Source organism: Diabrotica virgifera, chromosome 5 (assembly GCF_917563875.1).
Source record: "Diabrotica virgifera virgifera chromosome 5, PGI_DIABVI_V3a".
Classification (NCBI taxonomy): domain Eukaryota; kingdom Metazoa; phylum Arthropoda; class Insecta; order Coleoptera; family Chrysomelidae; genus Diabrotica; species Diabrotica virgifera.
In genome coordinates this window covers 58476083-58491324 of record NC_065447.1, presented here as the reverse complement: position 1 = coordinate 58491324, position 15242 = coordinate 58476083, and the positions used below count along the sequence as shown (strand labels likewise).

The 15242-nt window shown below is 31.7% G+C and overlaps 1 protein-coding gene across 2 annotated transcripts in view; it reads right to left on the bottom strand.

Annotated features, from left to right (window-relative positions):
• Positions 1-1132: 1132 nt before the first annotated feature.
• Positions 1133-15242, bottom strand: part of LOC114331133 (calpain-7) — a 105522-nt gene continuing 91412 nt past the window's right edge. For both annotated transcript variants that reach the window (XM_028280615.2, XM_050652544.1), the window contains 2 exons: positions 10502-10734; positions 1133-3874 (listed from right to left, as the gene is read on the bottom strand). In XM_028280615.2, the coding sequence (XP_028136416.1) occupies positions 3733-3874; positions 10502-10734 (375 nt within the window). In that variant the 3' untranslated portion in view covers positions 1133-3732. The remainder of the gene's footprint in view (positions 3875-10501; positions 10735-15242) is intronic.

Below are 15242 nucleotides of genomic sequence, written 5' to 3'. Positions count from 1 at the left end.
AGGTTTTTTGGACCATTCTGGATAAAAAAAGGTCTGTTATAATTTTACTCTAAAGTTGATCGTTTTCGAGTTATAAGCAATTTAAAATTGAAAAAAAAACGAAAAATGGCGATTTTCAAGGCTTAATAACTCGGTTAAAAGTTATTATTATGAAAGTCAGAAAGTGACTAAATCAAAAGTTTAAATGTCCCCTACAAGATCCCGAAGAAATTTTTGTCATTATTTTATTACTAAGCTGTTATTATTAAGTAATAATATTGAGCGATATGCACGTGGTAGGCGGCCGTACATGTGAGTGTAAGTAAGATGCACAATTTTACTGCCTGAGTGGCATCTCTCTCGCACTCAGCATTTACGGACGGCTACCACGTGCATGGCGCTCAATATTATTACTTAAAAATAACAGCTTAGTAATAAAATAATGACAAAAATTTCTTCGGGATCTTGTAGGAGGGGCATTAATCTTTGATTTAGTCACTTCCTGACTTTCATAATAATAACTTTTAACCGAGTTATTAAGCCTTGAAAATCGCCATTTTTCGTTTTTATTTTCAATTTTAAATGGCTTATAACTCGAAAAAGATCAACTTTAGCGAAAAATTATAACAGACCTTTTTATCCAGAATGGTCCAAAAAGCCTACAAAAAATTGTTCGGGTCAAAAATATTGATTTTTGCAATTTGATTAAAAAAAACTGTTAAAAAAAATTTGGCCCAGTTTTCACGTGGGCGACTTCTTGAACCTTATTCTGGGATGTCTCACGAATGTAATTATGCAAAAAAAATCTCATGGGAATATTTTCCCAATACCCTCCGTTTTCGCCTTGTCTATATAGATCTCTATCCACGGGTTTATTGAATGTATATTTGTATTCGTGGTCCAAAAATGTGATGTTTATTCTAAGTTCGTTATTCGCGCAGAAGTTTATCATCAGTTCTCCATTTCCGTTTTTAACATTCTTCATCGTTGCATGACTAGTGTTATTCTTGGTTTACGTTCCGATTTTTTGTTAGGTATTGTTAGAATTTAATTTATTTTAACACACACCGGGTATATCTCACTAGAGATGTTACCAATGTTTTTCTTTCTTTAATTTTTGTTGGCAGAAATGTAGTAAATAAAACTAGGGATATATACATATAAAATTTTAATAAATCTCCACAAGATTCAAAGAGATTAATATTTTTTTACAATAAGAAAATAGCATTTGAAATATATAAAAACAGTACTCGTATACTAATAGACTCATAAAAATCAACAAACTGACATTAGCAGTGTAAATAAAGCTACTCTTGTATTTAAAGCAATTTATACATATTTTTATTTAACACATTGACGAAAAGCAAGTTTATCCAATACCAAATTCAACTAAAATTGCCACGTTATGATAACCACGTGGTACAAGAATTATATACAGGGTGTTTCATTGGGAAACGGAAATACTTTAATGGTGAATAGAGGTCACCGAGCCGGTTCTAGATATACTACATTTTTTGCCCTACCGACTTTTAAACCAAGTTACAGGGTGTTTTATCGATTTCGCCCATTTCTTTCCTAAGCCATAACTTTAGAACCACCCTGTATATTTTTTGATATTTGGTACACATATGTCTCATTCAAAACCCAAAGGACCGACATACTAACCATAAGAAAAATCCAGGTCCGGATTAACAAAAAATTATAAAGTAATTGTGACCTTTAAACAACACCCTGTATATTGAAATTTTGAAAATCTGTTTGCATATTTAAAAAGAGCACAAAAAAGTAAGTTTAATGGTTCTCTTCAATTTTTCGGCCAGACAATTTTGTGACTTTCATTTTGATATTATATTGAATTTTTTACTTTGACATTAAAGAGCAGATATTATTAACTTTTAGTTATAAATTATTAAAGTTAATGAATAAATACTCATTTTAAAAATAATCAATACTTATTTACCACATTGGAACGACCCAATTACTAATGACAAGAAAAATCCAGGTCCGGATTAAGAAAAAATACAAAGTAATTGTGACCTTGAACCAACACCCTGTATATAGAAATTTTAATAATTTGTCAGCGCATTTTAAAAGAGCATGAAAAACTGTGATTAAAGGCTTATTTTAATTTTTTTGCCGTTGATTTAATTACATCAATTTGAAATTATATTTAAGTTTTAAAGAACTCTGAGATTAAAAACCAGGTACTGTTAACTTTTAATAATAATTTATTGTTAATGAATCAATACTTATTTTAAAAATACTTAATACTTATTTACTACGCTGGCTTCATATTATATTCTCTGGATTTGTAGCTATATGCACATCATTAAAAATTAGAATTGCAAGAATTGGGATATTTTAATGATTTAGTAAAGAATTAAAAAACTGCTATATCTGATAAAACAAAAATTCGTTAAAATTCAACAATTTAACATAAATTAAAAATATATGAACTATAACAGTTGCTCAAAATGTCCGCCATTTTGTTCGATGCATTTCCTTGCTCGTTTTAAAATATTTCGAATCGATTTTCTACGTCCATTGGGATTGTTCTTCATTTTTCTGTTAGCTTCTTGTGACCTTGACAGAATTAATCAATATGATTTCAAAATTGCCGTAATTAAATTATCTGAGCAAAAATTTGACATGCACCTTTTAACGCAGTTTTTTATGCTCTTTTAAAATACACAAACAAATTTTTAAAATTTTAATATACAGGGTGTTTTTTCAAGGTCACAATTACTTTATATTTTTTTCTTAATCCGGACCTGGATTTTTCTTGTCATTGGTAATTGGGTCGTTTCAATGTGGTAAATAAGTATTGATTATTTTTAAAATGAGTATTTATTTATTAACTTTAATAATGTATAACTAAAAGTTAATAATATCTGCTTTTTAATGTCAAAGTTCTTAAAAAATTCAATATAATTTCAAAATGAAAGTCATAAAATTGTCTGGCCGAAAAATTAAAGCGAACCATTAAACTTACTTTTTTGTGCTCTTTTCAAATATGTAAACAGATTTTCAAAATTTCAATATACAGGGTGTTGTTTTAAGGTCACAATTACTTTATAATTTTTTGTTAATCCGGACCTGGATTTTTCTTATGGTTAGTATGTCGGTCGTTTGGGTTTTGAATGAGACATATGTGTACCAAATATCAAAAAAATATACAGGGTGGTTCTAAAGTTATGGCTTAGGAAAGTAATGGGCAAAATCGATAAAACACCCTGTAACTCGGTTATAAAAGTCGGTAGGACAAAAAATGTACTATATCTAGAACCGGCTCGGTGACCTCTATTCACCATTAAAGTATTTCCATTTCCCAATGCAACACCCTGTATAATACAGGCATCATAACCCTGGATGGATCTTTGCCTGTTTGGCTATGTCCTTCCATTCAGATCTCTCTTGTGCCCTTCTTCTCCACTGTCGTATATTCATGGTTTTCAGGTGTTCATCTTCCACGTCATCCAACCATCTAGTTATGGGCCTTGCTTTTTTCACCTTCCTATCGGCTTCCGCTGAGAACTCATTAAGATGACCATATAATGGTGCATAAAGAAAGGAAACCGCTGAAACACACTGCATTTTTAGTACTGCCATTACCTGGAAAGCAGTCACTACTTTTCTGTTTTTTTTTTATTTTTGTAAGCGTAATATTCTCACTTACATTATTTCGTATATCATCCTCTTTTCGTCAATGTGTTTCTTTTTAATTCCTTTTAACTAAATCGCATTGAACAAGCTTTAAGATTTAATAATTTTAAAAGGTGCAGATGACTTCACATTAATGATGAAAGGACCTTCTTGATTTGGATAAAATGTTGTTGGAGTTATACGCAGTGTACCAGCTGGAATACCTGGTAAATCCATAACGACGTATCCAGACCTAAAAAATAAATTGGATCATAGTCCTTAGTTCCATCATTTTAAAAAAATATTTATTATTTCCCTTATAAGACTTTTTTTATTCAGTTATTCATGTCGAGAAAAAAATTTCAATTCTACATCACAAGTAAAAAATCGGCAACACACTATCTAAAAAGTTCATCGTTAACATGGGTCTGCGCCAGGGCTGTCGAGTCGTACTTTTCTATTTCGGAAAATTTTCGGGAGCGGGTCGTTTCGTAAATATAGATGTTTCTAAACTTTGGTGCGTCCGACAACTGGAGTACCCAAGGTACTATTGTGCGTCCCACCTTGACTTTACAGTACAGGTTCTTATGACCAACAGTGATGCCAAATTTTATCAGAAACAGGTTTTAAGCAAATATACTTTTTTCTATAGGATAACTATTATTAACTTAGGAATTAATATTATTGACATTTTGTGGCTGTCAGGTGTTCTAAAACATTTTTTTTTCGAAAAATACCTTTATGTGAACAAAATAAAAATAATTTTGTATAAAACATTTATATAATAATGTATTTAAGGGCATAAATATGTTAAACCTTAATAAATACGTAGGTACCTACAGAAACAATTAAAATACATTTAAACTATATATTTTAGCTTCTTTCTATAATCCCGTCTTCCTCACTTTCACTGCCACTGTCGTAGGGTGTAAACACATAACACATTAAAATGACATTAATTTCGTCTAGGAAATCAGTCATTGAGAATAACAATAAACTGCAATTAGGATCCAAATTTTCCAAATAAGCAATGAGTTACTCAATACAATGTTATCAGTAATAATTTTAAGCTTATTTAATATTCTTTGTTATAATTTAATTTAAGTGAAATGATCATCAACAATTACACTTTATTTATTTTCAACTGTAGGACCTGGTAGGACAATATAAAACTTTAGTTAAACTTGGCTGACAATCTATTTTATATTTCTCTTGACATTACTTCAGAACTATCTATACTGTCAATACATAAATTAACAGCCATAGAACAACATACACTTTTAATGTTGAATATTCTGACATTCTTAACCAAAAAAAGTTATTACGAATATCGATTATAAAATTGCTGATTACTTTTCGAAAATGACTATCACTCACAAAAAAAACAATGAAAAATATTGTTTTACTTGACTGTAACGGGTTAGTTTTAATTTAACATTTTTAGGGACCTACATTTTTAGGACCTTGATAATTCCGATTGAAAATTCTTTTAAAGAAAATCGGCATCGCCGCGCTAGAAACTCCCATAAGGATTGTATTGCCGTATGTTCGTGTACTGTAAAGTCAAGGTGGGACAGACTATAGTACACTTTAGAAGACCAAAAATAAGCATATTTTCAAGATTTTTTTTCTCAGAACCTTTCTTAAAAATGAACATCAAACTATTTACATGTTAATATAACGCTTAGAGAATACAAAAAATATATCTTTTTTCATATATGCACGTAGACTAATATTGTAGAGGGCGTCAAAGTCGAGGCCTCGAAAAAAAGTAGTTCCGATGGCGGACAGTTAATCTCAGGATTGGGATCTCTGAAGCAAAAAAATCGTACGGCATTTGAAAAAGGAAGGTTTCTGACTTGACAATTTACCACCTTTAGTGAAAAATTCCGCAAAAAAAGATTTTACGGAAATCTGAAAAAAATTTATGAAAAAATCGCCCGTTTTTCTTCAGCTTTTCATGGTTAAAAAATATTTATTTTTATTTTTTTGTCAAATTGTGATAAATTGTCACATAAGAAACCTTCCTTTTTCAAATGCCGTACTATTTTTTTGTTTCAGAGATCCCAATCCTGAGATTAACTGTCCGCCATAATTTTTCGATACTTCGACTTTTGCGCCCTCTACAATATTAGCGTACGTGCATAAATGAAAAAAGATATATTTTTTGTACTCTCTAAGAGTAAAATATTATTATGCAAAAAAGTTTTATGTTCATTTTTAATAAAGTTTCTAAGAAAAAAATCTTGAAAAAAAATATTATTTTTACAGTGTATTTCTACCTTAAAACTGAACAATCTCAACAGTTTTTCAACTTGTAAAGAAGATTTATTATGCTACTATCAAAATGTGCGTGGATTGAACAGTAAATTGAAGACTTTTTTGGCTGCTGTTAGTGTTTCTGAATTTGATATAATTGCTATAAGTGAAACTTGGTTAAATGAGGAAGTATCCAGTAATGAATTATTTACTGATGATTACGTTGTACATCGAAAAGATCGTAAATTTGATTTAGTGGATAAAACAAAAGGCGGTGGCATTTTGCTTGCAATAAAAAATTTTATAAAGTCCGAGGTAATGGATACTTCACCATTTGATCTTCAGTTTCCATTAATTGATATGTTAGTTATTAAATGCAGCATAAGGTATATCGTTTTTTATGTAATGGTATTATATATTCCTGATAAGTTAAGTTTATTAGATTTTGAATCTTTCTTTGAATCTTTAGAGCAACTTGATTATTTGAATGATAATTTTGTGATTATTTTGGGAGATTTTAATGCGCCTAAATTTATTGAGAATGACATATCGGATAGAAAAACTGCAGCAATTTTAAATTTATTTAATACTAATAACTTGGATCAATATAATAATATAAAAAATACACTTGAACGAATACTTGATTTGATAGCATCCAATATAAAATGTACTGTGTCTCACGATGATTTGCCTCTTGTAGCTGAGGATGATCATCATCCGGCTCTACTAATAAATTTTAACAACATATTTTCTAAAGAAGAAACGTTTATTCCAAATTCACTTGATAAAGCTTATAATTTTAGGAATGCAGATTTTGTTAACTTATATTCAAGTATCCTACAGAGTGATTGGAGTTTTATCGAATGCTGCGACGAAGTAGATATTGTTGTACAAACTTTTTATAATAAAATTTATGACATTTTTGATAAGCATATTCCGGTTTACAAAAATCATGCTCATAAATATCCACCTTGGTTTGATTCCGAGATTATAAAAAACATAAAACTAAAAGTTAAATTCCGACGCAAATATAAAAAATCTAAGATTCATTCCGATTTTATTGAGTTTAAAAGATTACGACGACTAATAAAATATCAGGTCAAGGTGGCATATGACAACTACTTGGAGGATATTCAAACAAATATTTCTCAAGACAAAACTAAGTTCTGGTCTTACATTCACTCTAGAAATAAATCATCACGAATTCCTGGAAACATGAGTTTTGAGGGAAGTGATTACAAAGATCCGCAAGCCATAGTGAATGCTTTTGCGGAATTTTTCAGTAGTGTTTATTTAGTTTCTGATGATGAAGGTGGTTGCAATTATCCAATAAACCCATATATGACATCAATTAATTTTCAATCGGTTACAGAGGATGAAATAAATGCTGCTATCAGAAAGTTAAAAGATAAGATGACATCAGGCCCTGACAAGATTCCCTCGTTTCTTATTAAAGATTGCGTTGGTGCATTTGTCATACCTTTAACCAAGATTATAAACTTATCTATACAAAAAATGAAGTATCCAGAACTATGGAAGGAAGCAAGGGTGTGTCCGATATTTAAGGCTGGGGTGAAGTCAGAAATAGAAAACTATAGAGCTGTCTCTATTTTATCTAATTTTTCAAAGGTTTTCGAAATCGTATTATATAATAGGATCTTATCTTCTGTTCAACTTTATATTTCATCTCATCAGCATGGTTTTGTTAATAAAAGATCAACTGTAACCAACTTGGTTTATTTTACCCAATATCTTTCTGAAGTTATTGACGATAATGGCCAAGTTGATGTTATATATACCGATTTTTCGAAGGCTTTTGACAGAATTGATCATGAAGTATTACTTAGCAAGCTTTCAACATTTGGTTTTACTGACAGTGCTCTTTTATTGTTAAAATCGTATCTTCAGGGAAGGATGCAGTTTGTAGCACATAATGGTTATGTCTCAGAAAAATATCTTGCTGCGTCTGGTGTGCCTCAAGGTTCCAATCTCGGTCCATTCTACTATTTATTAACTACTAGTCTTTCTACTATTTATTAATGACCTTCTTGAAAATATTTCATGCGAAAGATTGGGCTTTGCTGACGATTTGAAAATATTTTCTACTATTAGGGAGCTGGATGATTGTAACCAACTTCAGCAGAATATAGAAATATTGGAAAATTGGTGCAACAGCAACAAATTACAACTTAACACAAAAAAATGTAAAGTAGTCACTTTTTCTAGGAAATCAAGTTTATTTGTATTTAACTATAGTTGTCACGATAGAATATTAGAAAGGCAGAACACGGTTAAGGATTTGGGTGTAATTTTTGACACAAAACTCACTTTTGTGGAACATATGTGTGTTAAAGTTTCTGAAGCGTTGAAGGCTTATGGGTTTTTAATTCGCAATTGTAAGTCATTTAATAATATAAAGTCATTAACATTGCTATATTATACTTATGTCCGCTCTAAACTTGAATATGCCAGTATTGTATGGAGTCCTTTCTATGATTGTCATAACATTGCAATTGAAAGCGTTCAGAGAAAATTTCTAAAATTTTTAATGTTTAAAGTAAATGGTCTTTATCCGGCTAGAGGTATAGATAATAATTACTTGTGTGATCGTTTTAGTATGTGTAGTTTAGAATTAAGAAGAAAAGTTGCATCTTTAATTTTTTTGTAAAAACTTGTTAATAATGCAATTGATTGTATTTCAATATTACAAAACATTAATTTTAATATTCCAAGGTCAAATTTAAGAACAAATGTATTATTTAGGTGTACAAGAGCTCGTACAAATATTCTATGTAAGGCTCCTATTAATGTAATGTGTAGAAATTTTAATGTTATTGGTAAGCATTGTGACATTTTTTCATGTTCTCAAAGGAACTTTATAAAAGTAGCTATTGAGTGTCTGAAATAAGCACTAATTTTTTATTTTATTTTTTTTATTAATTTATTTTCTTTTTCGGTTTGAATTGATATTAATTTTAGTCTAACTTGTATTATTAATGTTATTTTTTTGGTACTACTGCTTAAATCTTACCTATAGGTGTTATAAATTATGTAATATTTTTATCATTGTCCTGTAAATGGGAAACTGTTGGGCAATAAAGCTATTATTATTATTATTATTATTATTAAAAATTTGTAAGACAATATTACCAGTAAATTGAAAGTATTTTTATCAAACAATCCTGCAAAAAATTATTATGTATGACTCCATGGTGCACCCCCCATAGGGGGGACGCACGCGACATAAAGAGTCATAAAATTTATACCCCTGAACGAGACAAACAAGAGACATGAATAACTGAATAAAAACAGTCTCACGAGAGAGGTAATATTTTTTAATGGTAGGTCCAAGACCTGTTACTATAAAATTTTCTAAAAGGACAACAATACTTCATATGTTTTCTATTCTGTTCTATGATTCTTCTCAGAAAAGTATTGGGAATATAATCAGGACGTGCATCAGATCTTTATAGACTTCAAACAGGCTTATGATTCAATTAATCGTGCAACATTATGGAAGGCAATGATCGAGCTCGGCGTACCCAAGAAACTAGCTGCGGTAACACAAATATGTGTAAGTGTAAGAAACTCCTTTGCACAAGTTAGAATATGGGGAAAATATCAAATACTTTCTGCGTAAATTCTGGACTGACAGGGAGATCCGTTGTCCCCATTGTTGTTTAACCTGGCCTTAGAATGTGTCATGCGAAAAATGTATCAAAAATTCAAACCAGACATAACTGCTCGGGGAGCAAAAATCATACTCGCCTTTGCCGATGACGTAGACGCAGTAGCACAATCAACATTAGAAATTAAGGATATTTGTTGCTCGAGCTTTGAAGAAGCTGCATTAAACATCGGTCTAAAAATAAATGAAGACAAAACAAAATACATGGTCGTCTCAAAACAAGAACGACGGCGAATAAGGCAAAACATTACTATAAACGATCACAACTTCGAAGTGGTTAAAGAATTTAAATATCTAGGAGCAACAATTACATATGACAACAAATTACAGCGAAAAGTTGAAACGAGAATGATGGCAGGAAACAGATCTTTCTTTGCAATGCAACATCTAATGAAGTCAAAACGTCTTTCAAAACGTGCAAAAATCCAGATATATATATAAGAGCATAATACGACCAGCAGTCGCGTATGGAAGCGAAACATGGACGCTAACAAAAAGGGAATAAATAAATTGCTGGTGTGGGAACGTAAAATCCTTCGAATGATATATGGCCCTTGCAGAGACAGCGTGACAAACGAATGGAGACGCAGATACAATAACGAGCTAGACTCTCTATTCGGAAAAGAAAATCTAGTCAGATATATAAAGGCGAATAGACTCAGATGGGCAGGGCATGTGATACGCAGTAACGACAATCGCCTTATAAACAATGTGTTCTGGGAAAGGCCAGATGGAAGAAGGTCTGTAGGGCGGTCTAGAAAAAGGTGGAAAGATGCAGTCAAAGAAGATCTAGAGAAAATGGGAGTGCGACAATGGGAATTAGTGGCACAGGACCGACAAACATGGAAGGCAATAGTAAACGCGTCAAAGACTCACGAAGAGTTGTAGCGCCATTGATGATGATGATGATGATTCTTCTCAGTGCTTACATACCTGTATGATCCGGAAGATTTTGCTCTGAATGGTGCAGTAGTGGATTCATTTTTAACCTGCTGTATCATTACTTCAAATCCCAACTGGTATTGTTTAGGCCCTTTTAGTTCAATTAAAATTTGGTTGTTGTCTGAAATTGAATCAATATCTACTATAAATCGTGGATTATTTGGATATGTTGCTTGATGATTTGGACAGCCTCCTGCAGTGATTCCTCGCCATTCACCAGTTATCTAGAATAAATAAAAGGGTTGTAAGATTTTTTTTTTGTTTTTGTAAATAGCAATGATCTTAACATCGGTAAATTACAGCGACATATCCAAAAGGGGGAAGGAACAGGTTTGCAATATAATTCCCCAAGCACAATTGAAAAGAGGTATCAAATGCACAAGCAACGCTTATTTGGCCAGCAGAGACATATGGAATATTAATAGGATTGGAATATAATGTTGGGGAGAAAAGGATGTTGTTGCCAATTCTTGAAGGTGAGATTCTCCGAAAAGCTCTTGATGGTGAAACAGCTGGAATAAATGTAAATGGAGTTCCCATTAACAACATTAGATATGTTCATGACAACTTAATCTTAGCCGAAAATACTGGGGATCTTCAGAGGCTCGTGACCAGAATAGCGGAGTTTGGACAAGAATGCGGTCTAATAATGAACGTCAAGAAGACAAAATTTATGAGAATATCGAAAACTCAAAAAATAACGAGATCATCTTCATAAGCGGATCCAATATCGAACGAGTCGACCAATATACATATCTGTATGAACAATATGGTCGACTCCTCAGGTGATTACTTCCAGGAAATCAAAATCAGAATAGAAAAGGCTAAAGCAAATGACAAAAGTGCTCTACACAAGAGATTTGAAGTTGGAACTAAGAGTTAGGTTGGCTAAGTGCTACGTTTTCTAGATTTGGTTTTATGGAATAGAAGCTTGGACCTTGATTGCGGCATCAATGAAAAAACTAGAATCATTCGAGCTCTGAGTGTATAGAAGAATTCTGAAAATATCGTGGACAGAACACTTCACAAACAAAGAGATTCTGAGAAAGATGAATAAAGAAATGGAAATCTTAAATACCATCAAAACAAGAAAATTAGAATATCTTAGACATATTACACGTGGAGAGAGATACAACTTGCTCCAATTGATTATGCAGGAAAAGATTCAAGGAAAAAGAAGCATAGAGAGACGCAGAGTATCGTGGCTGCGCAACCTGAGATAATGGTACGGATGTACATCAAATGAACTTTTCAGAGCAGCCGTCTCTAGTCCGAATAGATAGTTATGATGATTACCGACCTCCGTCGCGGAAATAGCACTTAAAAAGAAGGAAGAATATAAAACATTCTCACATAATGAACATAAGAATATTACATTATTTTCTGATTCAATGTCGGTTTTAAAATTGTTGAAAAGCCAGTGAATCTAATAGTCCAAGAGGCAGCGCTAAAAAATCTCTTTGAATTTACTAAAGCTAGATTTTTCACAGTTGATTACTGTGATTGTGTAGAGAAACATACTGCGGTCGGTCAAGCGAAACGTAGAACAGGGCCCAAGTAGCACAATAAAAGCATTTTAGTTTTATTTAAGGTTTATAAAAGTTTTATTGTGGTAAATAAGAAGATAATGGTTTTAAAGTTACCTTGTAGATATACTGCCAGAACTTTAAAACTGTTAAGCATTTGTGACTAGTTTTAAAGTATCTAATAAGAGTATGAAATAAGACTAATTAATCTTAATAGATAATTTGTCTTATTGTAGTTTTAAAATGGTTTATTCTCAGTTCACTTTAAAACTAATCAGTTTTATGAAGAACTTCCGGACTGTTTAGTTTTATTACATTCTCATTTGTGATCTTTTAGTTTTATTGCAGTTTTAAAGATTCTCCTAATATGACTAATAAAACCTATTATTAAAACTAGGTACTTGATCTCAAGACTATTATGTGAGTTAAACATATGCCTTAAAACAATTTTTTTTAATTTTTGTTTAGTTGCTTTCTTAAAAGCAATTAGTAGGCTATATTAAAACCAAACGCTCTTAACTGAATCAATTTGGTTATCGTAAAGACTAAACTATGCTTCTTGTTAAAAACAATAAAACTCATCCCCTCTTCTTTCATGTCCAAAATGGTCGGCCATTTGTTTTAGAGCGAAACAGTGGTGTAGTGTGTTGTAAAAAGTGGAAGTAAAGTTAGTATGGAAGAAATAAGTAGCAAGTACTTAAAATATAAACGAACTGGTCATTTTAAAAGAAAAATACAACACACACAGCACTACGACGTCTCGATTTTAGGTTAAATTCACATTAAGACCGAGTGGCATTATCAAGGCAACCTTGCTTTTATGTAGGATATATGCTCTTGGAAAGGTATAAAATAAAACCATTTGATCTTAACAATTCTCTGTCGATAGACCAAATAGTTTTATTTGGATTTCGGCCATATTGTTTTCTGGAGATGCTGAAAGCCATGATAGATTACAATATAAGGCTGACATAAAAATTATAACTAAGCGCCTTAAAGACATAAATTCGATTTATTTTAACATTAAAACATTAAAATTGTAGGTAAAATTATTTTTCTTTTAAATTAATATTTTTCGGATTTAAATTTTTTTATTATTTTTATTTTTTAATCGCCAAAAGTCAGAAATCTTAGGGCCCGTGAGTTATTTAGACCTATTTTTGTTAACATTATCAATCAATTTGGGTGTGCAAGTGTTTCTCTACCTTGACAGTTCGAAATAACCAAGTACTTTTATTATTTTATGGTTACAAACACGTATCTACCTATCATAACACATGGAAAAATTTGTTGGCCTATATCGAGTATATAGATTTAAAGAATAATTTAATATGGTAAATTGTCTTTAAGTCTCCATTTAAGAAACTTTTTAAGTTTGCTATAAAACTGCATGCACTTAAAGTGTCTTTTAACATGGTTTTAAAAGCACCTTCACAACAGCTTTAAAACCAGTTGCTTAAGAAAACAAAGTTTTAAGAAGGTTTTTATTTTTGGTTTTATTGACCTCTTTCAGAGTGGGCCCTTTTATGCTGAAAGCGGTTTTATTGCAACCTTAAGGTTTACTTAAAAACCAAACGGTTTTAATTTTAGTTTTATTCTTCAGTTTTAAAGCATCCCTAAAAGACTTAATAAACCCGTTCGGTGCTACTTGGGGGGTAACTGAGAGGGTATCAAAGTTGCTTTCCTACGAAGGTAATTAAATCCATTTACTAAGGCTGAAAATCAGTACACACATTCTAAATTAAATATAAATAAAAGATATTATAATCGGTCAGCTATATGAAGGGACAGAGCCGGTCGGTCGGCCCCAGTGAATGTACAGGGTTATTCACTATATTTTGACCCCCTTGTAAACTGCTTTATTTACAGAATTAGAAAAAAATGTAAAATACAAAAGTTATTCGATTTTTAAATTATGATTTTTTGACATATACATCGTACTAGTGACGTCATCCATTTGGGCGTGATGACGTAATCGACTATTTTTTAAATGGGAATAGGGGTCGAGTGCTAGCTCATTTGAAAGGTTATTCAATTCCCTATTCAGTAATATAAACATTAACATGATTAATTATACAGGGTGTCAAAAAGAAATTTTAACTAAATTAATTGTTTAATTAATAATTAAAAAAAACTTTTTGGACACCCTGTATAAATAATGATCTTAATGTTTATAGTACTGTATAGAGAAGTGAATAACCCTTCAAATGAGCTAGCACACGACCCCTATTCTCATTTAAAAAAAATAGTCGATTACGTCATCACGCCCGAATTCTGTAAATAAAGCAGTTTACAAGGGGGTCAAAATATAGTGAATAACCCTGTACATTCATTGGGTCCGACCGACCGACTCTGTCCCGTCATACAGCTGACCGACTATAAAAACTTTTATTTATATTTAATATAGAATGTGTGTACTGATTTTCAGCCTTATAGTAAATGGATTTAATTACCTTCGTAGGAAAGCAACTTTGATACCCTCTCAGTAACCCCTGTTCTACGTTTCGCTTGACCGACCGCAGTATGTTTCTCTACACAATCACAGTAATCAACTGTGAAAAATTTAGCTTTAGTAAATTCAAAGAGATTTTTCAGCGCTGTTTCTCCGTCTATAAGTTCTCAAATAGTAGAAAGAAACTGTACATAATACACAATCAGCTGGGTGAAACCCACATAAATATCGAACATAATGAACACGTGGGCAAAAGATAGCATAGGAACAGGAGAACTGGGAACTGGAGAGATTTGTCATTAAGAGCCTAGGCGCAAATATTTTACCGAGCGAATCGACACTCACTGTCATATTCCTACTTTTTCTTTCTTTACACGGTAAATTACGTGTAGTAAAATTCTCACTGGTATGGAAGCTTTGAAAGTGTCACTGTCAGTATCTACTACACACATATTATACACACAGTGTCAAATTTGACACACAGTGTCAAATATTTAGTGGCCTTGTCACTACATTCTGTTCGACTGAGTGCGTTGTATGACAAATACAGCGAATGTTCAATTTGGAAAATATCACCACCGACCAAGGTGTTCATTTTTTTTCGAATCCTGCAAAAACTAACAAATATTTTTGAAAAATTAGAAAGTCCCTTAGAATAAACAAAAGGTATATTTTGAATGAGATATTTGAAATTAAAAATCGCACTCAATTTTCTCTTCTTTTTCACCTCTGTAACTTATTATAATAAATATTA